This window comes from Sander lucioperca, chromosome 9 (assembly GCF_008315115.2).
Source record: "Sander lucioperca isolate FBNREF2018 chromosome 9, SLUC_FBN_1.2, whole genome shotgun sequence".
Taxonomy (NCBI): domain Eukaryota; kingdom Metazoa; phylum Chordata; class Actinopteri; order Perciformes; family Percidae; genus Sander; species Sander lucioperca.
In genome coordinates this window covers 26,996,157-27,024,058 of record NC_050181.1, presented here as the reverse complement: position 1 = coordinate 27,024,058, position 27,902 = coordinate 26,996,157, and the positions used below count along the sequence as shown (strand labels likewise).

At 41.0% G+C, this 27,902-nt stretch overlaps 1 protein-coding gene across 5 annotated transcripts; it reads right to left on the bottom strand.

Moving 5' to 3' along the window:
* Positions 1-1,965: 1,965 nt before the first annotated feature.
* saga (S-antigen; retina and pineal gland (arrestin) a) lies at positions 1,966-27,110 on the bottom strand. Of its 5 annotated transcripts, XM_031292501.1 has the most exons (17): positions 26,964-27,110; positions 22,345-22,427; positions 19,754-19,814; positions 18,036-18,080; positions 15,274-15,473; positions 12,473-12,532; positions 12,317-12,384; positions 11,394-11,514; positions 9,267-9,351; positions 7,807-7,879; positions 7,246-7,383; positions 7,031-7,108; positions 6,577-6,591; positions 4,773-4,825; positions 4,533-4,542; positions 2,759-2,870; positions 2,322-2,435 (listed from the first exon to the last, which is right to left on the bottom strand). In XM_031292501.1, exons 2-17 carry the CDS (start codon positions 22,390-22,392, stop codon positions 2,433-2,435), a joined length of 1,170 nt encoding a protein of 389 aa, XP_031148361.1. In that variant the 5' UTR covers positions 22,393-22,427; positions 26,964-27,110; the 3' UTR covers positions 2,322-2,432. The 5 variants fall into 5 exon arrangements, with proteins under 5 accessions (XP_031148355.1, XP_035861141.1, XP_031148361.1 ...); XM_031292495.1 differs by lacking the exon at positions 2,759-2,870 and having other exon boundaries at positions 1,966-2,435; positions 26,964-27,109; XM_036005247.1 differs by lacking the exon at positions 4,533-4,542.
* Positions 27,111-27,902: the final 792 nt, after the last annotated feature.

The window sequence follows — 27,902 nt, the reverse complement described above, 5'->3', positions numbered from 1 at the left end:
ATGTGGTTTTTGTCTGAAATTAAAAGTTAACTTTCTCTTGAGGATTTGTGTTTGACTGTTTCTTCAGCGGTTTCTTTTTTTTTGTGTGCATAATTCAGAAAATATCAGATCAGCATATTAGGTCCCAATATTCTTAATTTGAGATAAAGCGTTGGTGATACACAATATTTCTGACCAGACAAAACCAACAGTGAATGCATCTACAAATGTGTGGATACAACTTAAGAGGAGAAGCCTTTTGGGTGCAGAGAAAAGGTCTTGGATGTTTTATTTCAACTCGTGAAAAATGCAAGCTAAAACAAAACTGTGTATTTATATCTTTGTTTAGTGTAGTTGTGTTTTTACAGATTTAAATCTGCAGTAGGAACCAATGGGCTTCGAGATGAGAGTCACACACATGAAGTAAAAAAGTATTTAGAGACAGACTAACATGGTTGACAAAAATAAGTCTATAGACACCAGAATTGTGTTCTATAAATCTACATTTTTATAACAAAGAAACATCAATAGAGCAGTTGTAAAAAGGAACCTCTGTAGGTTGAAGGGATGGTTCAGATGTTTTGAAGTGTGGTTGTATGATCTACTTCTCCATAGTCGGTGTGTTAGCTAGCGTAGATGCCCCCAGTTTGGAGAAGCAGGCAGGAGTACCGACACAGAAGCTAAGCAACATCCTGCTGTGGACGGATGGGGGGCAGCAGCTAAACTCATTTTAGACACCTAAAAACATCTATATTAGTTTAAGTGTACGCTATATTTAGAATATTTTCAGCCCTGTACAACGAGGAACTGAAGCCGTTATCGCTGCCCTCTTCAAAGCCACCAGACTCCTTTGAGAAAAACAGTAATTTTGGTCTGTTTGTATTATTGTGTGACTTTGGTGTTTTAAAGGGTTTGGAACAAACAAAACTAACAATCTAACTGACTATGAATACAACCACACTTCCAAAATATCCAAACTATCACTTTAGGGGACCCCCACACATGGAGACACCAAAGAAAAAGAGCAACTAATGTGAGAACGGATCAATCAGCTTTTATTTCCAAACTGCACAGTTGCACAGAGCATCACACCTCCTTTAACTGCAGAGTACAGTTTATGTTTTTACATACATATTGCTAAAGTAAATCTGTTTATTATTTACAGTCTGATCATTTCCTCCAAAGCCGAGCCAAAAGAAAACTCTGAATGGCGTCTGAATGGTGACACCATTTTTCAATTGTTCTCCGATTGTAAAAAAACGAACATATAACTAGTGATGTTGTCTCAAAATACTTTAAATCTAAAAATACAGTTAAGAGTGCTATTCTTACAAATTACTTTACAAGGATTCATCTATTCACAGTAGGGATGCACCGAATACAGGATTCGGCTTTGGAGTCGGCCGAATACTGGGCTTTTTGACGGGGTTCGGTTTTTGCCGACCAAATTTTTTTCCACCGAACCGAACCCTACCCTTGCACTACGCGCGCTACGCTGTTCGACGTAATGACGGCGCCGTTGATTACGGGAAGGTGTTTACGTAGGTGGAGCGTTCAATGCAGTAGGCTGTGAGAAAGTGGAAATGGAACTGGTGAGCAGAAAAAGTGTAGTTTGGCAGTACTTTCAGTCAAAAGAAGGCCATTCAAGTCCAGCTACATGTTCAATATACAATGCTGATTTGTCTCGTGGTGGCGAGGACCCTAAACTATACACAACATCACCGCTGTTACAACATCTGTTAGGAAACATCTGAAAGAATACGAGTTGTGATGAAGGAATCTACAGATAGCAGCCAGAATGCAGCAACTTCAGGTACGGCAAAGGAAGGACAGTCACTGTTTACTTCATTAATGTGTTTACTGTGTTCATGGACTGAGGATGGGAGGAGGATTCGGTATTCGGCTGAACCCCAAAAATCTGGATTCGATGCATCCCTAATTCAAGGACCATATCGGTGGTTTGCTGAAAGAAATAATCTTTGAATGAGATTTAGCTACATTATTAAACTGCTTTTAATTAGCTTCCAGCCTCAATATTATTATCCAAGACACATTCAGACGATGACGTCTGCACGTTAAGTCAGTGCGTTTATATTTATATATTTTATAATATTATATTATACTTATATTAGACACCACTCCTACGGGATGATCATGTTGCTCTGTGCCTGCTGGATGTGGAAATAAGTAGCTGCCTGCTAACATGTAAGCTTGTTCCTTTAATTAAGTCTAAAGCTTTTTTTAATGAAGTCTAAAATTCAGAGGCGACTTAAACTTCCAGCGGTCTTAGTTTCAGCCGTCGTCACTCTGGCCGACTCTCCGTCATTCTGCTTTATTTCTCTTTGGGCTCCATGTCGTCACCGCCCGACACGTTTCCATCTTCGTCCTCGTCATCGATCATCCCCTTCAGGTCGCAGCGCTTGAACTCCTGGAACTGCAGCTCGTCCTCCGTCTCACTACAGACGACACAGATGGACGACAGCAGTGTTGGAGAAGAACTGCCAGCATTTACTGTCAGACTGTCAGAGTCAATAAATCAATTAAATCGCATGATAACTAAAAATGAGGTCGATAATTTGTTGTAAAACAGAAGCAACTAAACACGGCAACACAACAAACATGCATATGCACCTAAAACACAATCACCCGGTGCAGTTTTCCGAGCTGGGAAAAAAAACTACAACCAATGGACCGTCTCCATCTTCCCGACAGTACACAATTACTGGGGCGTTTAGTCGACAAAGTACAAACAGGATAGTGCAAAATGGTGTGCACTCACAGACAGTGTAGTTCGCTTCATTGCTAAAGAGATGCTGCCCTTTAGTATCGTCGAATAGCCGGCATTTCGACAAATGCACACTCTCTCTCTCTCGTCCTTGGTGCACACCCTGCTGTGAACATAGACTGCAATTCACTTTCGCTTTATTTGAACAAAGCTTTATGCTGGAGAAATTCTTTTTAAAAAGCTTGTTGCATATGGCCTGTTGAAGCATCTGCTTCATCTCTTTGGCACTCAATGACTGAGCCTAATGTTTAATATTTTTCAAAGTGCAATTTTGTTTACATCCATTTTATTTATTGTTTTGGTTGTGTGTGGTTTTTAATTTCCATTTTATTTATTGCTTTTGATTTTGTTTGGTTTTTGTTCCAGTTCATTTTTTTGTTAACAGAGACTGAGAGTCCACGACAATATTATCGTTTATCGCAATAATTTCTGGGACAATTTATCGTCCAGCCAAATTTGTTATCGTGACAGGCCTATGTAAAGCTGAAAACAGCCCTTTACGACGGCGAACTGAAGCCGTTATCTCCGCTCTCTTCAAAGCCACCAGACTCCTTTGACAAAAACAGTAATTTTACCTCGCAGAACACGGGAGTTGCTGCTCTACCGCTGCCTCCATGAGTTAGTTGGATTAACTTCGGTGAACCAAAGTCACACAATAACACAAACTAACTGATCAAGGCAGCGCTAGACCTCCCTTAAAATATCTCCAGCGAATCCTCTGATTTTGTAGCCAAGTTGGAACATTGAGTGGAGTGACTTCACGTAACGCCTTGTGTATTTACACCCAACTTGACCATGAGTTTGCAGTGTGTTTAGCGATTGTTGTCGTAATTCTAAGCCAATAAAGTGTGTTCAGTCGGGTGGAGAGGACGGCAAGGTCATGCTATTTTTAGCGGTTCCTACCGTAATTCTAAGCCGAAGAAGTGTGTCTGTCCGTCGGGTGGAGAGGACGGCGAGGTTGTTGTGTTTTTAGCGGTTCCTAACGTAATTCTAAGCCGAAGATGTGTGTCTGTCCGTCGGGTGGAGAGGACGGCGAGGTTGTTGTGTTTTTAGCGGTTCCTAACGTAATTCTAAGCCGAAGAAGTGTGTCTGTCAGTAGTGAACAGAGCTCCGCGTAGGCACGGCTTTTATGACTGTCAGTATAGCCAGAATCTAACGTTAGCTACTTTGCTGTGCTGTAAAGTAACGTCTGGCTATGTGAGACAAGCGTCTATCTGCTGCAGTCTCAGCCTGAACTTCGAGTCTGGGGAGGAGGGGGCGGGGGAGACGACTCTCTCCAGTATTTTGAATTTGTACTGCAGTAACTATTTTAAACACTCGCTGTCAGTATTACATATTGCACCTTTAATTAAATAATAATATATAATATAATATAATAATTAAACATTTAATCTAAATTAAAATGTAAAGTAGAAAAAAGGAGCATGAAGACACAAAAGCAAAAACACCAACAGAGGGAAGGGGACACTGCTGATGAAGACAGAGACATAATAAGGAGCTGATAGAGGGATAAAGGCCTAAGAAAATAAAAGCTGATTAAATGATAAAAGATCCTGGAACATGATCTTGTCTCTGGATGAATTAAACACACAGAGGACATTTACACGAAAGCGTCACAATAAACAACAATGTTGGTCTTCAGGACGACTAGACAAACAGCCCTGTTCATTTATTAATTAATTCCAACTGGGAATGATTCTTCTTTGAGAGTCAAACAAGACTAAAACTAATTAAAAGTAATATAAATTTGCTTGGAAAACCATCTTACTTCTCCTTGACTGTTGGCAGCAATAAAGAAAGGAAAGACAGGAAAGACCACAAGGTTTAGTTGCTCCATTTTCATTCACCCAACAACGAAAATATATATACATATTTAAACACATTTCTATACATGAATAAATACATCCGTTATAAACTAAATGTAGATGCTACATGTAGTCAACAGAAGAACCAACAGAAGTGTTCATCTGCTGTAAAACAGAGAATGAAATGCGTGTCTGTGTCTTACCTGCATCAGGGTTAGGATGCATCAGTTTGAAGGGAACTTCCAGGCCGACCTCACTGCAACACAAACCAAAATGTTGATTAAAGATTTCACAATTATGTCAACAGAGTGTTCAACAAAGAGTGTAGGGTTGCACGATATTGACAAAAAGTGATATTGCGATATCAATTATGAATATTGCAATATCGATATTAATTTCGATATTTTTAAACATATGTAAAATTACAAAAGTTACAGGAAAACACATCAAAATAGATTCATAATAAATTAAACCAGTTTCCCTACAACACAAGGTTAATTTCAACTGACTGTCATATTGGACTGGTCCAACATGAATATATAAATAAGGACCATGTCTACAGAACAGGACATGTTCTACTGGTGGTACAGTATAAAATATATAAATAAAGAGAACAGGACATGTTCTACAGGTTGGACAGTATAAAATATATAAATAAAGAGAACAGGACATGTTCCACTGGTGGTACAGTATAAAATATATAAATAAAGAGAACAGGACATGTTCTACTGGTTGGACAGTATAAAATATATAAATAAAGAGAACAGGACATGTTCTACTGGTGGTACAGTATAAAATATATAAATAAAGAGAACAGGACATGTTTTACTGGTTGGACAGTATAAAATATATAAATAAAGAGAACGGGACATGTTCTACTGGTGGTACAGTATAAAATATATAAATAAAGAGAACAGGACATGTTCTACTGGTTGGACAGTATAAAATATATAAATAAAGAGAACAGGACATGTTCTACTGGTTGGACAGTATAAAATATATAAATAAAGAGAACAGGACATGTTCTACTGGTTGGACAGTATAAAATATATAAATAAAGAGAACAGGACATGTTCCACTGGTGGTACAGTATAAAATATATAAATAAAGAGAACAGGACATGTTCTACTGGTGGTACAGTATAAAATATATAAATAAAGAGAACAGGACATGTTCTACTGGTTGGACAGTATAAAATATATAAATAAATAAAGAGAACAGGACATGTTCTACTGGTTGGACAGTATAAAATATATAAATAAATAAAGAGAACAGGACATGTTCTACTGGTTGGACAGTATAAAATATATAAATAAATAAAGAGAACAGGACACAACTTTTCTTTCTCTTCTCTGATTGGTTCCGTTTTGTTATCTCTATCTATTTCTTCACTTACACTGTCACTCTGTTGAAATATGTACACACGTCACATGGTACGCTCCATAGGGTTTGTCACGTAGTGGACCCGTGCGCTGACGTGCACTAACATGTGCAAGTGTCACGGTAACTGGCCAATGAAACATGATCATTACAGCGTTTCAAGCTCTAAATCAAACACAACTAAGCCACACAGCCAACAGACGGGACGCAGCGCTCCACAATATAAACTAAATATTGCATACTTATTGAGACACTTTAGATATACTGCGATTATGATATTGAGTCGATATGTCTTGCACCCCTCGATATAATACTGCACAACGTGATATTGCGATAACAATATTGAGTCGATATATCTTGCACCCCTAAGAGTGTGTTAATAATTATGTGCTGCTGTGAAAAAATTAAGAATATTGAAAGCTTTAAAATCATATTTAACTGTCATATTAAACAAAAAACAAAAAAGATCACTGCTTTAGATTTCTGATTATAACTTGCATTGACAACTCAAGATTTCTCTATATATCGTGCAACAATTAATGATCATTCATCATTTGTTTCTGATCTGCATTCTGTTTTATTACTTTCTACAATTATACAGAAGAGAAAAAGTAGACATGAACTCACCTTGATCCCATTATCCTTTGAGCCGCAGCAAATAGGGGAAAAAATTACATTTTCATTTTTTTATGCAAACATTTGAAAGATGAAAACAGTCAGGAGGCGGCGAGTTCAAAGTCAACCAGAATAAGCAACGTTTACACAATAGGAAGTTAATAAAGGATGTTAATTAAACCTGCAATGAAGGATTTTTATGTCAACTTGTTTGCAGCAGAAACACGTTGTTGGACATATCATTACAAAACCAACTCCTGAGGGAAATAATTTTTAAATTATTACATTACATGTCATTTAGCTGATGCTTTTACCCAATTGCTATACACAGTATGTCAGAGGTGCACACCTCTGGAGCAACTATGGGTTAAGTGTCTGGGACACACAGACACACACACACACACACACACACACACACACACACACACACACACACACACACACACACACACACACACAGACTTACCCTCCGACGATGAGCTTCACCATGACTCTGTATGAAACCATGATCCCCATAACTTCCTTCAGAACACCTTCCTTGATACTGAAAGAGAAGAAAACACGATGTAATGAAAGACACAATAATCTGACGCGATGACGGAGCTGTCCTTTAGATCCGTGATTGATCCATCCGTCCATCCATCCATCCACTAGATCCATCTAACGTTTGTGTTTTCTCACATGCTTGTTGATGCCAGGTTGGTGTCTTCATGCTTCAGTTTGCCGTCCAGAGCGATGCCCTTCCTCTCAGCGTTGTTGGCCAGCAGAGGCAGCAGCTTGTAGACTTTCTGCAGAGTCGCTCCGGGAGACACCGAATCCCTGAGACATGAAGACAGATACACATTCAACTTTAAGAAAACACACAAACTACAGCAAACCAAGAGGTATACCAACAAAACACAACACTAACTTCCAGGATCACTTTGAGCATTTAAAACTTAGTTCACAGTTGAATTTAGTGAGACGTGAGGACGAATTAGGGAAGCTAAATCAAAAATTTTGCTTTAGAATTTGATGAAAAGCAACACAAATGTTATCCTGCATAATTTTCCTAAGACTTTGTCAATGGAGTTTGGAGTGGAGTTTATACAACCAGAAAACTGTCATGGAAATAAATCTTTTTTCTTTTTTTAAGCTGTAATTTCTACATGACGTTTTTCTTTTTGTTATAAACAAATTAATAAACTGTGATGATAAAAACTCTCTTTGTAATGTCTGTTAAATGTGTGAGCCGTGCATTACCCGGGTTCCTCGATGGCCACAGATTTGACGTAGCTGTCATTGGAGTACAACACCACATTGGCGATCTGATCCACTGAGGAGGACAAGAACAAACATGACTCAGCAGATACATTTCCGAACTCATAAAATAAGGACGTTTGGACAGTGGCTGTCAGCGTCTGATGCAACGAAAAAGGCGTCTTTCAGCGTGTTTGTGTAACGCACCAGGGAGAGCAGCAGTTAGAGAGGATTTAGAGAGTAGTATGTAAGGGCGAATTTTGTCACGCTTGCTATAGTCGCTTTTTTCTTTCCTCCCGCGTGTCACAGAACCGTAAGCCCACCCACGACCTTTTCCTTAACATAACTGCGTCAAAAGGGACGGCAATAGTCCCGACCAAGCGCGTTTACTTAAAGCGCTAAAGGAGACTTTTAGCGTCAATAAGAACGACAAAGGCACCTGACCAAGCGTCCATATTTTACAAGATGAGTGTGAGAACCTGTTGTTACACTTGTTCATGCAACAAAAGGTCAAACGTGTAGATGCTCTCCAGCAGTCTTTCTCAAATGGGGGTACGTGTCCCCTTAGGGGTACTCTGGAGGACTGCAGGGGGTACGTGAGAATTGCCAAATGTTTTTCAGTTACAAGGCTGTTGTATTGGACCATTGTTCCTCTTTATAGAGACATTTTTTCTACCAAAAATGTTTTTGTCGCCTTCTTTGGACCTATTCCTTCCTTCCTTCCTTCCTTCCACTGTCTTTTTTTTCTCCAAGTTTGTTGCTTTGTTTTTGTCACAGATTTTGACCTATTCTTGCCTTTCTTCTAGAGCTGGGCAATATATCGATATTATATCGATATCGTGATATGAGACTAGATATCGTCTTAGATTTTGGATATCGTAATATCGTAATATGACATAAGTGTTCCTGGTTTTAAAGGCTACATTACAGTAAAGTGATGTAATGTTCTGAACTTACCAGACTGTTGTCTTATTTGTTCTATTATTTGCCTTTACCCACTTAGTCATTATATCCACATTACTGATGATTATTTATCAAAAATCTCATAGTGTTGCCTTCCTTCTTTCTACTGTGTTTTTAAAGTTTTTATTAGTAATTTCGACCTATTCTTGCCTTCTTTCTACCGTCTTTTTCCAAGGTTTTGTCTTTTTTTTTTAATGTTTTGTCGCCTTTCTTCATCATCATCTAAATGTTTCCAGGTCCAAGGCTGTTGTTTAGTAAATCTATCGCTGACATCGCTGTATTCTTCTTCTTTATAGAGACTTTTTTTTTCTACCAATATATTTGCGCTGGTTAGGGGGTACATGGCTTAAAAATACTGTTCAAAGGGGGAACATTATTGACAAAAGCTTGAGAACCAGTGGTCTACAGGCTTCATAACACTCTAATACATCTCCATATTCCAGAGTGTGTCTGAACGTCCCTCCTGTTGTACTGAATATAATATGAGCAGCCATGTTTACCAGAGACGATGATGTTCTTGATGGCTTTGCTGGAGTTGTTTGTGACGCTGACGTTCACTTTGATGACCTCACCGTGGTAGTAAATCTGGAAACGGGACACAAGGTTAGACAATGTAAACCACTATTATCATATTATCATCTTTTCACACTACTTACACAGGGTATATGCAGAAATCCTGACGTTAAATTTAAACCTTAAAACCCTTTTTTTAAAGACCCTTTTTAGAACTATTTAAGTTGAAGGTTGGATGCAGTATTTGGCAGAAGTGTTTTTTTTTTTTTAAACCAGCTGAGAAATGCAGGCTCTCTTGTCTCAGTCCAGCTGAGCGTCAAATGAAATTCTCACCGACAGGCAAAATATATCTACTGTTGAAACAAACGGACTCTGAAAATCTCTAGAGACGAAGTTAAGGTTTGAGGTTAAATAACAGTGGATGTAAATCTCTGCAGCTATAGAATCAACTCTCCCGCATGGACTTTAAACGTTCATTAAGTATAGACTTCAGATCACTTATTGTCACTGATGAACCCCACAAAGAAGATGACATCGTTTTTAAACAGAACGTGGGCGTAGAAATCATCACGTCTGGTAGTTATAGTCGCTTATGTGACTGTTTAATACGTTTAAATGGTCTTCATTTTCGCTGAATTGATTTATCAACTTTTAATACTTTTTAAAGGAGAAATCTGGCGCAAAATGAACCTGGGGGTTAATACCATGTGTACCAAGTCGACCGTTCTCTGGGATCTGTTTTCATGCTAATCGAATGTGACCAGTTTTATCGCAAACCGCTAATTTAGCTTATAACCCTAGTCCTCGGGGTACGGGTAAAGTAAAAAGAAATTGCTATTTCTATACCACTAGCAAGGCTCAAAATAGCACCACACTTCCACGGTAGCAACACAGTCATTGAACGACAAACACTGTGCAACCAGTAACATAGCTCAAGCATGGCGTTCGTCATTCGACTGGTCATGAATGTTATCCCAAGATGGCGCCCACCTGTATACGTGAACGGTACTGTCTTCATAAACTCTCTTTTTAATAAACTGTCTGTACACTTACAAAGTTCTCAATGCTTCAGTTTACATGTAGGGACCCTCGTTATACTACCGTTGAAGTGTGGTGCTATTTTGAGCCTTGTTAGTGGTATAGAAATAATGATTTCTTTTTACTTTACCTGTGCCCCGACTACTAGCGTTACAAGCTAATTAGCGGTTTGCGCTAAAACTGGTCACATTCGATTAGCATGAAAACAGATCCTAGAGAATGGTCAACTCGGTACACATATGTTATTAACCCCTAGGTTAATTTTACGCCAGATTTGTCCTTTAAGTTCCAGCAGAAACCTAGTTAGTCGGGTTCTTTCCCCGTTTTACAAATTACAGTGTTTTACATCTAGTTAACGATCTGATCATAATCTGCCTTAAACTGGAGACACAGAAATATAAAAAATAAAAAACATCTTGAGTTATAAAACAGATTTTATCAAAGAATATAAAAAGGCAGCTGTTCTCATGATTATACAGTTGGGTTTGAATCACATCAATACTGCCGTGTTCTATCAAAACTTGATAGCCAGTTTTGGAGCCAGTCCTTGCCGTCTGGCTCCCGTCTATGATGTCTATCTGTAAGGAGTAACAGGTACAAGTACTCTTTTTTACCTGCAGCCATTTCCTTCTTGAATAGGGGTCAGGGGAGGAGTCTTCTTTGATCTCTTGGCTACCTCATTTTGTGCTCTTTCTTTTCTTTATTTCTTTATTCCTTGGTTGGTTATATATTCTAATTTGTTGACTATGTGTTGAGGATGTCAGAAACGTTGCTAAAAGGGCTTGATGATGTAATGTAATGGATGCTGATGTACTGGTCGGACTGTGTGTAGAACTTGTATGTATTTCTGTGTCTTTTATGTGTTTACACTTGCTGCACACCTAATCGCCCTTCGGGGACACAAATAAAGTTGAAGTTGAAGTTGAAACAAAGGTGTGACGAGTTATACGAGCATAATGTGCACCAACCATTAAGAATTTGATCCACTGAAAACTTTTTTTCCTGACTGACGGCCTGAAAGAAAACCATTCACTACGTTGTCTTTTGAGCTAAAGATAATCGTGAAGAACCCCCACCTCTTTGTCCAGACTGGCCTTGAGGTGTATCTGTTTATCCGTCATGGTTTCAACAGAGGGCTGCACTCCCTCGCTGTCTGGAGCGTATTGGACTTTTCTGAGCAACAGCTTCACTGTGCTCCTGTTGGTAAAAGCAGAGAGAGAAATATGTAGAAATAAAAATTTACAAAGTTGAGCACCCGGATAGCTCAGTTGGTAGAGCAGGCGCCCATATATAGAGGTTTACTCCTTGACGCAGCGGGCCTGGGTTTGACTCCGACCTGCGGCCCTTTGCTGCATGTCAGTCCACCTCTCTCTCCCCTTTCATTTCTTCAGCTGTCCTGTCAATAAAGGCCTAAAAACACCCAAAAATAATCTTAAAAAAAAACCATTTACAAAGTCTGGGTCAGACTTAGTTTTTTATACTGACTGGTGCTAGTTCAGTGTTATGAATAAAGTAGTCTATATCCACAACGTTCCACTCAGCTATTCCGCCAGATGTATTTCATTTCTGCCGGATGTCCGTCCCCTTCCTCTTTCTTTGTGTTGGTGTTCTAACCTCCGGTGGATTTCTGAGGACTATGGTTAACTGCTCCTCAGATCTCTGCAGGGTATCACCAAAACAGGTTCCTTCCAGAGGTTATTTTGCAGAGGAACCGTGGCTCCGTCCGGAGTTTAGCGCCACCCAAGAAGATTGTGATTAGTTTAAAGAAATGCCAAAAAACCAGAGCACGTTTCTCTCCCATCCAGGAATGCTGTGGGGACTAGCCAGACCTTCCTCCACAGCGCTGTGGAGGAGGAAGGTCTGGCTATAAGAGACTATGAATAAGTTGTCCTGGAGGGGCCTTGCAGTTCTTTTTGTTTAAATATACTGTGGATGATACACACTTTAAGTTGTGTGACTTCCATGTTCTTGCAGTCAGGACGGATCAGCTGACACTCACCGTTTGCGTACCTTAGCGTCCTGGCTCTCAGCGCTGAACGCTTTGATCTCAAACTCCACGGCACATTGCTGCAGAAGTAGAGAGAAAGTGTTGTCACCATCCTGTGATGGGTTCACGTCATCAGAACCGGTTTGAATTTCCAGTCGAGGATCTTACCTTGCCGACATCTTTGAGCCCTGGCTGGAGAGCCACTGAGCAAGGCAGGTTGTCAGGAAACTGAGAAGACACAATGTCAATCAATCTTTACTTACAGGAGGCTTTTTGTGCAAACACATGCAACGAAATGCACTTTAACTTAAATATAAGATCAAATACAGTTCAAGTTAAATGGTTCAGGGCTACGGTTATTTTCTTTGTTGATTAATCTGTTTGGTCTCTAAAATGTCAGAAAATGGTGAAAAATGTGTATCAGTGTTTCCCAGAAAGCCCAAAATGACGTCCTCAAATGTCTTGTTATGTCCACAACTCAAAGATATTCAGTTTACTGTCACAGAGGAGAGAAGAAACTAGAAGATATTCTAATTTAACACGCTGGAATCAGAGAAGTTCTAACCTATTAACCAATGAACAAAATAGTTGGAGATTAATGTAATAGTTGACAACTAATCGATTAATCTTTGTAGCTGTAGTATGGAAGAAAGTAGGGAATTAAAAAAAGGAGGGAAGGAAAGAAGGATGCAAGAAAGTAGGCAAGGATGGAGGAAGGGAAGGAAATATATTCAGTTAACTGTCACAGAGGAGAGAAGAAACTAGAAAATATTCACATTTAACAAGCTGACAGTTTTCAACAGAGAAGTTTTACTGTTTTTTGACTCAAACTGATTAATCAATTATCAAAATAATTGCCGATTCATTTCTTGTTTGACAAGAATCGATTAATCTTTGCAGCTCTAATAACAAGCAAAAGGCGAGGCATCTTTATTTGTATAGCTTATTTAGGCTTGTTACTTTGTAACGTCTAATCTTTTACTTTATCGTTGTGTCTTTATTGAACCGCAATTAACTGCTAACATTTTTCTTAACAAGTGTGACTGTTGGGGCCCTATTTTAACGATCTAAGTGCACGGTGTGAAGCGCCTGCGCAGGTGTGTTTAGGGCGTGTCCAAATCCACTTCTGCTAGTTTGATGGAGGAAAAAAGGGTCCGTGCGCCGGGCGCATGATTCAAAAGGGTTGTACTTAGTGTCTTCATTAATCAGAGGTGTGTTGTGGGCGTAACATGCGATCAACCAATCAGAGATCATCTCCCATTCCCTTTAAAAGCCAGGCATGTTTGGACCTTGGAGCATTGCTGTTATGATGGAGGATTTGCACCGTAATATTTTTATTTGTAATCTTCTGTATGTGTGTGTGCTGCTGTGCGTCCCTGTGTGTGTAACATGCATAGTGTACACGCTTTGTATGAGCCTAGGAGCATTTTACTAATGCTCTGTTAAAATAACAATGAAATGCTGCGTTATTGACTTTAGACCAGGTTTTTGTTGGTCAATGGTGCCATCACTTCCCGCTGCCTCAAGATAGCAATACTCCCAGAATGTACCTGAACACACCTCCCTGTAAGACCAGCACGCCCAGAATGCACCTGAACACACCTCCCTGTAAGACCAGCACGCCCAGAATGCACCTGAACACACCTCCCTGTAAGACCAGTACACCCAGAATGCACCTGAACACACCTCCCTGTAAGACCAGCATGCCCAGAATGCACCTGAACACACCTCACTGTAAGACCAGCACGCCCTTGGGCGCACAGATGGGCGCAGGTGTATTTGTTATTTAAACGACGTGGGCGCTGGATGGAAAACTGACAACTGTGTCGGTCTTTAACTAGCAAAGACACTGGCGTCAGGCTTTGCGCCGCGCCGGGTGTACAATAGGGCCCTTAGGCTTGTAACTATTACTACATAATCATCTTATCGCAATTTCTTTTTACGTTATTGTTGTTTCTTTGTTTAACCGCAATTAACTGCTAAAATTTTTCTGAAGAAGTGTGAATGTTGATGTTTTATGATAATAAAGAGGCATGTTTACTTCATAGGCTGTGTAATTGTGTTATTATATTATCTGGGGTCATATAACAGTAATGTAACCAAAAGATGTATCCTTGGATTCATTCAAAACTTTACTGGTTTGAAAAAGTAATGCATTAATTTGCCTGAAAGAGACAATTATTTTTTTAATGGCAATTTCTGAGACAATTAATTGTACAGTAAAATTTGGAATCTTTACAGCTCAATTTTATCCCATTACCAGGTTTCCTCTTCCTGACAGCATAGATGTTATAAAAGCAGCTTCATGAAGCCTGCCACTCTCTAATCCACGTGTCCCCCTAGAGGTACTTTGGAGGACTGCAGGGGGTACGTGTCCCCCTAGAGGTACTCTGGAGGACTGCAGGGGGTACGTGTCCCCCTAGAGGTACTCTGGAGGACTGCAGGGGGTACGTGAGCGCTTTTTTCACTGTTTTAGGAGTTTGTCACTTTTTTAAAGTTTTTGTTGCTTTATGTCACTATTTTTCGACCTGTTCTTGCCTTCCTTCCTTCCTTCCTTCTTTTTTTACACTGTCTTCTTCTTTTCTCCAAGTTTGTCGAAGTTTTTGTCGCTTTTTTCAAAAAAACAATTGCGCCTTTTTCAAGATTTTTCTCACTTTTTTCGAAGTTTCCTTCTTTCTACTGAGTTGTTTTTACAAGTCGTTTGCTTTTTACAAGTTTTTGTTGCTGTTTTCTAAGTTTTTATTACTATTTCCTACCTATTCTTCCCTTCCTTCTTTCTACCGACTTTTTACGTTTTTTTGTTTTTTTTATTTTTTCATTAGCATTTAAATGTTTTTCAGTTACATGGTTGCTGTTTGGTAAATTTATCACTGGTCAGGGGGTACTTGGCTTAAAAACACAATTCAAATGGGGTACATTATTGAAAAAAAGTTTGAGAACCACTGCTCTAATCAGTCGTCACATCACACCTCGAAGAAGAACGGGTAGGCGTTGTTGCCCAGCTTGTGCAGCAGCTTGGCCTGCAGCTTGGTGTGGACTCCCTTCTCGAGGTCCTGCAGAGGCGGGTACACCTGGCGGGTGGACATGTACAGCTCCCTGCGGAAGGCGATTCCCATCACGTCCATGTCGTCTCTGCCGTACCGGAAGGTGCAGGACAGGGTGACGAACACTGGAGGCAGAGTCGAGACACTGTCACTGTGATGAATGGCTGACAACAAATATTCTAAATTCAAATATATACTCAATTAGTAAAATATATATTTGAATATTATAAGGGTAAAAAAAATGGCAGTACAGCGGCTTTCTGGGTTGTGCGATCGTACGTGGGCTGCTTCAAACGTTGAGCCTGAGCCCAGCCGGTTGTGAAGAGGAAAGCAAGAGAGAGGACGTGTTGATGACGTTTCTATCATGCCGCTGACGCTGCCGGAAGTAAACAAACAGCGAGGGCGAAGAAGACAAAACAAAGATGCTGACGTAAATCACTAACTGCAGAGACGAGAAAATATCGTCGGACAAATTCATGGAACGGCAAGAGACTCGGTTGTTTATGACCAAATTATGAACAGCTCCATGACGGCGGTGTAATCTGCTGAGTCATGTTCTGTCTCCTGCACGCTCCAGAGAGAGAGAGAGAGAGAGAGAGAGAGAGAGAGAGAGACAGAGAGACAGAGAGAGCGAGACAGAGACAGACAGACAGAGAGAGAAAGAGAGAGAGGTCTATCATTACACAGGTAGTTATGTCTCCCGTTGTTTTAGTTTACCCTTTTATGGACATAATGTGCAGAAATATTTATTAGAATATATTCAAACCTCTGTGGTTTTTTAGAATGAATGTTCGAACGTCGTTTTTGGCCAATTTTGACATCTCTATAATGATCTCAGAAACATGAAGTATGTCTGGGTTCAGGGACCTTTTTAAAGAAAAAATGTGCACATCCAACAACAATTCTTCTTTACAGGTGCATTGGAAAATATCCCAGGTCAAAAGGTAGAACTGAACATGGAGAGAAACTGGAATCATTTATGTATCCGTACATTGATCTTATTTAAAGTGTATTTTCAGTAGGTTTTTGAATCGTTTGTGTTATTCCACTGTACATTTTTGTTTTAATTAAAACCGTTCTTGGGGGAAATGTTTAAATTACATAAGTTATGTGTGACAGCCATCACTATACCAGCTAAAGTGTGAATGTTTCCTCCATGATGAGGTGTAATATCAGTGTTTCCTCTACGTTGATTTTGTAGTGGCGGCCCGCCATTGCAAAATTTCTGCTGCCACGGTATCAGAAATAGAGCAGACGCACAATGTAGTCACGGTTGCCTTTTAAATTATCCTGGCGACATAAAGCACCCCCCCCCCCGTTGGCTGCCGCTCACATTGCAATTTAACAACCAGTAGAACTATTCAGAGGTTATTGGACCCGTCCAGTTTAACAACAAGTAGAACTATTCAGAGGTTACTGGACCGTCCAGTTTAACTCCGCATACTGTTGTATTGATGGAGTTTATTGTCAAAAGTTTGCTTTCTTCCGAGTCGACTATTAAACCAACAGCTCCACCAAAACGTCACCGCGGTGGGTCCGTTCTGATTGGACAACGTTCAGCTGGTCAGTTCTGTCATCTCATCATCCTGATATTAAACATCTGGAAACATTCAAACGGTAGGTGAGTCAGTGTAATATTTCATTCTATACTTTGGGTTTTGATTTCCCTCTGAGCAATTTCTTGTAAAATGCATTTTGTAGACCTGTTGTAGATGTTAAGTGCCCTATAGTTCCTCGAAAAATACAGTTCAATCACAACATTGTGTGTGAATAGAGGTGAATAAATATATTTGTTTGTGTTGCAGCGAAGTGTCAGCATCATTTCAAAATAAAACTGGAAAGGGGGGATGGATGAAGAGCTTCTTTAACTTTAACAGCAGTTTGACTTGTCAGTACAAACTCTAGTGGAGAGATCACAAAGATAACAAATCTGTCAGACTGAGTTTTGGGGAGATGTGTCCAAAAACAGCAAAACATAAAGAATATATTTAACTTCACTGAGGATCTGGAACAAGATGGCACATCAACTTTATGTAATGCTGTCAGACAGTGGGCAACCTAATTATTTTCTACAACCTTAACCCTTAACCCGTCGTTTAAATTAAAACTTTTTTTTTCAACGTTTCTTTTTTCGTTTTCGACACTTTTTGTCACTTCCGGATGTTTTGTCCACTTTTTTTCCAAGTTTTTTGTCATTTTTCCCGATGTTTTTGTAGATTTTTTTCCTCCAATTTTTGAAGCTTTTTCTGACATTTTTGAAGCTTTTTTCAACGTTCTTTTGTCTTTTTTTTCTCAAATGCTATAAAATTGAATAAAACATCCAAATTCAATAAAGAGTGTACTTACTTGTGAAGAGCGTTGTAGGGAACCATCCATGTTATTTTCTTTGACAATTTGGTTGAAAGAAACCCAAATTTGTGATATAAAAACTTTTACAAAATGGGTCAAATTTGACCCAAAGACAACAGGAGGGTTAAAGCTACTTCAAGGGGAAATTAAACTTTTTTAATTTTTAGAGATAGAGACTAGAAACCTCCATAAAGGCTTCATGTGTCCTGTAATAATGCTAAAGAGTGAAAAGTGTGTGTGTGTGTGTGTGTGTGTGTGTGTGTGTGTGTGTGAGTGAGAGACCGTGTCTTTGTTCTGTGTGTGTGTGTGTGTGTGTGTGTGTGTGTGTGTGTGCTGACCTTTCCTCCGCTGCAGAGCCTCAGGATCAATGATGATGACGCCATCTAGTGGTGAGAAAAAAACGATCTTTAGGCAATTAGACATGGTGGAGGATGATCAAAATGTATGTTACAACTACTTAAATAAGCCTTCTTCATATGGTGCAATAAATGTGTTGAGTCCACAGTTCCTTTTCCTCTTTCATGATTCAGTCATTTCATTCAGTGACATTTACAGTTTAAACTTTGTTGATGATATTACACAGAAAACTACACTGAAGTCAACATTAAAAGACAGAAAAACAGTTTAAAGCTGTGGAAGAATAATTTTTTGGGCTTCGTAGGGCAGAAGTGTATTGTAATTCAAGTGTTCTCCTACTCCCGGCTCTGTTTTCAGGCTTTAGATAATCTAGCTGTGATGGGAGACTTTGGCCAACCACAGGACATTTGAGAAAGATAGAGAGAGAGAGAGAGAGAGAGAGAGAGAGAGAGAGAGAGAGAGAGAGAGAGAGAGAGAGAGAGAGAGAGAGTTTCTATTGGCTGTTCTGCGCATGCTGACAGAGAGGGGAGAGAAGAAGTCTCACTCTACTTCAAATTTTTTTTTGCTTTCTACCGCCCGCAGCTTCAAGGAGGTAGAGTTTAGATAACTAAACTAACTTTGCTCTTTCAAAGTAAAACTTGTGCTCGTTCTTCTGACTAAAATTAGCTGGGTGAATATAAGCAAATATATAAATAAAGACAAAAAATGTATAGGCAAAGTTTGAGCCCAGAGACCCTGTTGTGATACCAGACACTCTGTATACAGTAGATTAAGCAGAATAAACAGCCAATCAGCTCCTACTACAATGGTCCGTCTCTGTGTAACGGAGAGTTTTTCTGCGTGTCTCTACGACGTGTAACGTTAAGACAGCCAATCACAGACATTATTAGATCTTGGTAGAAGCATGCTGCGTGCTGATTGGCCCACTGACGCTGATGAGATTTCCTCTTGAGGTATTGAAATTTGGTATTGAATGACGAGGCATTTTTTGATACTCAATATTTTAGAGGCAATTCTGTCAGTGCCTCGTGTTGTCTTCACGCCAACCACGCAGTTGTTGTCTTCTCAGGTCAAAATAGAAAATTAACACTTTTTTTGACACTTTCTTAAAATGTGAAATTTTGACTGTTGATGCTTTTGTCCACTACCACCAGTACTGTATACACACCACTCACCAACTTATTACCACTACTGTTATTTTTGGAATTCATGGTCAACAAACCTCTTTTAAAGGAAATTATACCAACTTTTTGAGTCAAAAAAGCAGAAATTATGAATTATTTTGACTAATATTAGAGTAATGTATGTTGGTGGATAATCACACACTGGTGTATGTCAGAGTTTAGTCCGAATACTGTTTAGAAACCGTTTACATTTTTTTGTCAAATGCTTTAAAATTGAAGAAAACACTCAAAATGTAATGAAAGTATAGTGATCATTAATTGTACTTGAGAAGAGCGTTGTAGGGAACCATCCATGTTATTTTTGGGTACTTGGGTTAAAAAGAAACCCATATTTCTGATATAGACATTTTGATAACGGATAGATTAGAAATAGTAAATCAAATTATTTATTGCTTTGTTTGCATCAGGAAGCAGATAAACGTCTCTGACTCGCAGCTCTAACCCTCAGGGACTCACAGTACATCAGACGTGTGACTGCTCGTTTACTGGCGGATGTTTTTCATGGGAAAACTCACCCACTGGATCCACGGAGTCAACACGGTCGACAAAGTCTCTTCTCCCCATGTAGACTCCAACCTGAATCAGAAGAACAGATACTTTGGAAATGTGACGCTTAGCAATTCTTAAAAGCCACGACCAGAGTGCTGTGTACATTATATCAATAGATTACAAACTAAAGCATCTTTAGACCATCATTTAGACCAGTGGTTCTCAAATGGGGGTACGTGTCCCCCTAGGGGTACTCTGGAGGACTGCAGGGGGTACGTGTCCTATGTGGGGTGGTGATGGCGCAGTGGGTATGACACCTGCCTTTGGTGTGGGAGACCTGGGTTCGATTCCCACTGTGATACATCAGCCAATGTGTCCCTGAGCAAGGCACTTAACCCCTAGTTGCTCCAGAGGCGTGAAGCCTCTGAAATATATAGCAATTGTAAGTCGCTTTGGATAAAAGCGTCAGCTAAACATGACATGTAATGTAATGTGTCCCCCTAGGGGTACTCTGGAGGACTGCAGGGGGTACGTGTCCCCCTAGGGGTACTCTGGAGGACTGCAGGGGGTACGTGTCCCCCTAGGGGTACTCTGGATGACTGCAGGGGGTACGTGTCCCCCTAGAGGTACTTTGGAGGACTGCAGGGGGTACGTGTCCCCCTAGAGGTACTCTGGAGGACTGCAGGGGGTACGTGTCCCCCTAGGGGTACTCTGGAGGACTGCAGGGGGTACGTGTCCCCCTAGAGGTACTTTGGAGGACTGCAGGGGGTATGTGTCCCCCTAGGGGTACTCTGGAGGACTGCAGGGGGTACGTGTCCCCCTAGAGGTACTCTGGAGGACTGCAGGGGGTACGTGTCCCCCTAGAGGTACTCTGGAGGACTGCAGGGGGTACGTGTCCCCCTAGGGGTACTCTGGAGGACTGCAGGGGGTCCGTGTCCCCCTAGAGGTACTCTGGAGGACTGCAGGGGGTACGTGTCCCCCTAGGGGTACTCTGGAGGACTGCAGGGGGTACGTGTCCCCCTAGAGGTACTTTGGAGGACTGCAGGGGGTATGTGTCCCCCTAGGGGTACTCTGGAGGACTGCAGGGGGTACGTGTCCCCCTAGAGGTACTCTGGAGGACTGCAGGGGGTACGTGTCCCCCTAGGGGTACTCTGGATGACTGCAGGGGGTACGTGTCCCCCTAGAGGTACTTTGGAGGACTGCAGGGGGTATGTGTCCCCCTAGGGGTACTCTGGAGGACTGCAGGGGGTACGTGTCCCCCTAGAGGTACTCTGGAGGACTGCAGGGGGTATGTGTCCCCCTAGGGGTACTCTGGAGGACTGCAGGGGGTCCGTGTCCCCCTAGAGGTACTCTGGAGGACTGCAGGGGGTACGTGTCCCCCTAGGGGTACTCTGGAGGACTGCAGGGGGTACGTGTCCCCCTAGGGGTACTCTGGATGACTGCAGGGGGTACGTGTCCCCCTAGAGGTACTTTGGAGGACTGCAGGGGGTATGTGTCCCCCTAGGGGTACTCTGGAGGACTGCAGGGGGTACGTGTCCCCCTAGAGGTACTCTGGAGGACTGCAGGGGGTATGTGTCCCCCTAGGGGTACTCTGGAGGACTGCAGGGGGTACGTGTCCCCCTAGAGGTACTCTGGAGGACTGCAGGGGGTACGTGTCCCCCTAGGGGTATTCTGGAGGACTGCAGGGGGTACGTGACATTGTTTTGCAAAATGTTTTTCAGTTCCAAAGCTCTTTTTTTTCTCCAAGTTTGTCGCTTTTTTCAAAGTTTTTGTCTTTGTTTTTGAAGTTTGTCACCTTTTTTTGAAGGTTTTGTCGTTTGTTTTGACCTATTCTTGCCTTTCTTCCTGACTTTTTTCTACTGCCTTTTGTCTCTTTTTTCGAAGTTTGACGCTTATTTGAATTTTTTGTCACTTTTGTCGCCCTAGTGAAGCCTTTCTTCTTTCTATTGTGTTGTTTTTCTAAGTATTTATTACTATTGTCGACCTATTCTTGCCTTCCTTCCTTCTTTCTACCGTCTTTTTCCAAGTATTTGTCTCCTTTTTCCATCATCATCTAAACATTTTCCAGGTCCAACACTGTTGTTTAGTAAATCTATCTCTGTCATCGCTGTATTCTTCCTCTTTATAGAGACTTGTTTTTTCTACCAAAGATTATTCACGCTGGTTAGGCTTAAAAACACTGTTCAAAGGGGGAACATTAGTGAAAAAAGCTTGAGAACCAGTGATTGAGACCATTATTGAGATCAAGAGCAATCATAAATCCCTGACAAAAACATTCATCTGAATACATACTGGTTAAATCATCTATTTTTTTTAGCTGTTGAGACTTTGGTGCATTAAACATTAAGGTGAGATATTTAGTTGATAACATAAACATTTGAGCAGCAGTCACCTGTATAATCTGACAAAAAGCTGTCAATCAAACTCAGTTCACCTCATGCTGTCGTGACTTTGTGTCGACCTCAAGCAGCTCAACTACTTAACAGAATTAAACTCAGTGAAACGGAAACATTCACCAAAAGACATTTACAATTACTAATCCGCTGTATCTGAGGTCATGATCTCCTTTCCTATCAGACTATGAACTCAAGTACTTTCAGTCAGATATTCCACTCACCGAATTGTCCTTGCAAATCTTCTTGTAAACAACATTTTTTAGACTCATGTTGGTGCAGATCGAGGGCAGCGAGTGAGCAGCGCCTGAGAGAAAGAAAAGAGACACAGACATCTTGATTTAGCTCTGGTGTGTGTGTGTGTGTGTCTGTGTGTGTGTTACCATGTCTCTCTGTGTGTGTGTGACCATGTCTCTCTTTGTGTGTGTGACCATGTCTCTGTGTGTGTGTGTGTGTGTGTGTGTGTGTGTGTTACCATGTCTCTCTGTGTGTGTGTGACCATGTCTCTCTTTGTGTGTGTGACCATGTCTCTGTGTGTGTGTGTGTGTGTGTGTGTGTGTGTGTGTGTGTGTGTGTGTGTGACCATGTCTCTCTGTGTGTGTGTGTGTGACCATGTCTGTGTGTGTGTGTGTGTGACCATGTCTCTCTGTGTGTGTGTGTGTGTGTGTGAGACCATGTCTCTGTGTGTGTGTGTGTGTGTGCGTGTGTGTGTGTGTGTGTGTGTGTGACCATGTCTCTCTGTGTGTGTGTGTGACCATGTCTGTGTGTGTGTGTGTGTGTGTGTGTGTGACCATGTCTCTGTGTGTGTGTGTGTGTGTGTGTGTGTGTGTGTGTGTGTGTGTGTGACCATGTCTCTGTGTGTGTGTGTGTGTGTGTGTGTGTGTGTGTGTGAACATGTCTCTGTGTGTGTGTGTGTGTGTGACCATGTCTCTGTGTGTGTGTGTGTGTGTGTGTGAGACCATGTCTCTGTGTGTGTGTGTGTGTGTGTGTGAACATGTCTCTCTGTGTGTTTCTTTGTGTGTGTGTGTGTGTGTGCGTGTGTGCGTGTGTGTGTGTGCATGTGTGTGTACTGTATTGTGTCAACAGTTAACTTCATTTAATATTGTATGAGGAGTTTTCTTCTGCGGGGTGCAAATGTTCCACCAAAACAAGTTCCTTCCTGAGACTATTTAGCAGAGCCACCGTCGCTGCGTCCAGAGCTTAGCGCCGCCCACGAGGACTGTGATTGGTGTAAAGAAATGCAAACAACCCAGAGCGTTTTTTTCTTCTATCCCAGAATGCATCTGGGGTGTAGCCAGACGTTACTCTGTAGTGCTGTGGAGATAGAGCCGGCAATACCAGACTACCTGTATATAAATAAATGAGTTCCCCTTGTTGAGTTAATTGAGTTGAGACGGCTGAGGGAATTAACCCTGCTGAGCTTCTTAATCCTTTTAAAACCTTCTAAGATGGGGTTCACCTCTCACCTACTACACAACTAATCACACTAACTCACTCCATACAAGCTCTCTGATTTACTTTCATTGTGTTGGAGTCTACTAAAATAATCAAACGCTTCACAAAGTGCGAAGGGCTGCATGTTTACGACACATCTAGCTATACATGAAAAGAAAATAACAACTTCTGTCATACTTAAATGTATGCCTTCATGCATATTACTTGACAGCATTGTATATTTATCTTGTCTTTTTTTGTCTTTGCAGCAAGACAAGCTCCATCCTAATTGCTTCCAAGTCCAATCTTGTCAATGGTGTAGTCTGATGTATTGTAGTGGATATACTGTACCACATGTACATATATAAATATCTTTTCCTGGCTCAGAATGGGCCTTTGGGGTCTGGGTGTCCTCCCCCAGGGTTTTTTTGAGCGTCAAAGACTAATATCCGACATTCTGCTACACTTTTATGCACCAATTTATGGTGGGAATACCTTTATTTATCATATGAGAAGTAAATCACAGATGACATTCAAAATATATCAACAATATAATGGAATATAAAGCAGTAAGAGGCTTTCACATCAGAGACCTGAGCCTGGGTCACAGAAGTTAACCCTAAAGCAACCAGGACAAAATAAAATAGGCTACTTATATTAGTCTTAAAGCTGCGATGAAGGCAGGATGCTGGCGTTAGTGTAGGCGGAGCATTGGGGCCCGGTCGCTACGCACACACTACACTATGCACACACTACACTATGCACACACTACACTACACACATTACACTACACACACTACACTACACACACTACACTACTCACACACTACACTACACACACTACACTACTCACACACTACACTACACACACTACACTACACACACTACACTACTCACACACTACACTACACACACTACACTACTCACACACTACACTACACACACTACACTACTCACACACTACACTACACACACTACACTACTCACACACTACACTACACACACTATACTACGCACACACTACACTACACTATGCACACACTACACTACTCACACACTACACTACACACACTACACTACGCATACACTACACTACGCACACTACACTACACACACTACACTACATTACTTACACACTACACTACTTACACACTACACTACACACACTACACTACGCACACACTACACTACACTACGCATACACTACGCACACACTACACTACACTACGCACTACACTATTCACACACTACACTACACACACTACACTATGCACACAGTACACTATGCACACACTACACACACTACACTACACTACGCACTACACACTACACTACGCACTACACACTACACTACTCACACACTACACTACACTACGCACTACACACTACACTACTCACACACTACACTACACACACTACACTACGCACACAGTACACTATGCACACACTACACACACACTACACTACACTATGCACACACTACGCACACACTACACTACACTACGCACTACACACTACACTACGCACACACTACGCACTGCGCTCAGCGGGGAGCGGGTTGATGAAAGATGAGAAAAGTCTCTCTGCATGTTCTGCAGTGTTAGTTTAGTTTGCTGTCACATTACTCGACCCCGTATTTGTGAATAAAAATATCTGAAGTGAAAGTTCTGTCACAAAACTATGTTGTTGCGTATCATTGCACATTTTTAAGTGGGTATATGGAAATCCTGCAGATTTCTTAGTAGGTATACCAGCGTACACCTGCGTATCACGTAGACTACACCACTGAATGTTGTCAAGAAAATGTACTGTAAATCACTGTGAGTCACAGATTTAGAGAGTTTCACAAGATGAACAACAAACATCATCATCTGTCCCTAAACCCTCCATCTGGATTAATCATTCTCTACTTTTGAGTCTTTGTTTGTTATTACGTCCCAGAAATCATGTTTCCTTTATCTTTATCTTTATTGAGAGACGGTGCATATTAAAAACATGTAAATATGCCAGATTTAGCTAAAAGACATGAAATCACATCTGAACACAAATCAATTTTTTTCCGACAGATATATGTACATTTTCGTTAGGATGGTGGAGCTAATTTTAGATTTTCAGGACTTAAAAAAGTTATACTCACATCTTTGCCTAAACATAGATATAATGCATGAGCATTGTATATATTTGATATTGTGTTTTCTGTCTTTGCAGCATCTTAATTGTTTCCAAGTCAAATCGAGTCAACACAATTTCATTTAAATCACCCAGAGTCACAGATTTATCTGAGGGCTTCAAAACATAAACAACAAACATCATCATCCTTAAACCCTCAATCTGGATTAATCATTCTCTACTTTAGAGTCTTTGTTATCAAGTAAAGTCCATAAAGATGAAATCAAATCAGAACACACAAATGAATCTGGTTCCCCACAAGAAATGTACATTTTGTTTAAGATGTTGGCGCTCATCTTAGATTTCCAGGACTTTATACAAAGAAACTATTTGCATTTCCAACATTTCGTCATTTTGAAAATATCCCATTAGACTTGAAAGGAAGCTCCTCCTCTCTGCTTTTACCATTTTAGGGAACGTTTTGTCCCTCTAACGTTTCGGATTTTCAGGACTAAGGGCGTATTCACACCAAAAAGTCATGACCAAGGTTCATGTTTTTGTTACATTGTATACATTTGATCCATTAAGTCTTGGTTTCACACTGCAGTTATGCAAGCACACTTAAGATCTATACGTGACAAAACTACGCCCTGCTGTCGTCACATACGTGAGCTGCGTCTCCAGATACTTATAACTGATTGGTTTGTAGACGGGCTTCCCCATCCTCTCGTATCCTCTCTCTGTGTCTTTTTGTTTTGTTGTGATGTTGAGAAGCAAGACATGGGAACTTTTTTTCTGGAGCATTTATTTAGAGACAAACGGAAACCTACACTGTACATTTACGAGGCCTACCACTTAACAAGTAAACTGCTGATTTATATTCAGCTCTGATAGCCGACAGCTGTCTGCACTCTCTCTCTCACGTAGGCTACACACTAAGCACTGAGCTGTACCTTAAGGAGCTTCCCCAGTCTCGTAACACCAAGAGAGCCTGCCAGAGCTTCCTGTAACTGGTCCGAAAGTCAGAACCATCCAAAAAGTGTTTTCACACTGCAAACAAACCGGGCCATGGTTCAGTTTGGTCCAGACCGAGACCACCTCTTTTGATCGGACCAAAATTTGGTCCTTTGATCCGGACCGTACGTGGTCCGAGGCACCTTTCTCACCTACAATTTTGGTTTGGACCAAACTGAAAAGTCCAAATGAGATAGGTGTGAAAACGCCCTAAAACACACAAAAGGACTCAGAACATGTGAAATATGTCTCGGCGTAGATGTGTGTTAGGGTCAGAGAGACTCACCTGTGTTGCAGAAGAGGAAGAAGACGTGTTGTTGGATGAGAGGGGGAGACAACTGTCGGTCAGAGGAGCTCTATATGTAAACACCTGCTGTCCGTCACAGACCCCATCATCCTCCGCCAGCCAATCAGGTCACCCGGCTGTGAACTTTGCTAAACCCTCAGTACTCAAACTGACCCTCCTCCGCCTCTAGAAGCCAGACAGACAGACAGACAGACAGACAAACAGACACACAGACAGACACACAGACAGACAGACAGACACACACACACACACACACACACACACACACACACACACACACAGACAGACAGACAGACTTTCTGTGAATGAGCCGACTGAGAGGATTGAAGCTGGTTTCCCCTCAGTCAGCACAACACGGTCAGATTAGAGAGAGAAAGAAAGAGGGAGAAAACACACAGCCACATTATTGTTTAAACATGTTTCCTGAAACTTTCCTGAAAAAGAGTTATACATACAAACATAATCATGTTGTTCCAAGTTATTCCAATATTCCAAAATAAAGCACAAAACCGGGTTCTCTTCTTTCTCGTTTAACTCGGTCTACACGTGGGTCTATAAATGGTCAGCTTAGACACATTAAGGGAGAGAGGGAGAGACCTGATGCCTGATCGACAGGCAACCAAACGTAACCAAGCATTACCTTGAATAAAATAACAGATTTCTCAGGTCTGAACATTGTTGGAAACATTTGAGATAACAACTCAACAACATTTAGAACTAAGGTCAAGAATTTTTTCCTTTACATTTTAATGCGGAAATGTTAATGCTGATCTCATGAATCATTTATACACATAGCTCTGAAAAGTAAAACACTGTAATTGTAACTGTCAGCACCACATTGGCCGGCGGTCACCTAATTTGTAGGATATCATACACATTGTTGTGCATACGTTTTCGTATGTTTCCATACAAAACTGT

Coding starts and splice junctions, on each gene's coding strand:
- saga (XM_031292495.1), bottom strand. CDS start 22,392: ATGAGTCTAAAAAATGTTGTTTACAAGAAGATTTGCAAGGACAATTCG. Junction 12,385..12,472: donor GGCTCAAAGATGTCGGCAAG/GTAAGATCCTCG, acceptor CTACTTCTGCAG/CAATGTGCCGTGGAGTTTGA. Junction 9,352..11,393: donor AGGCCAGTCTGGACAAAGAG/GTGGGGGTTCTT, acceptor TCCCGTTTCCAG/ATTTACTACCACGGTGAGGT.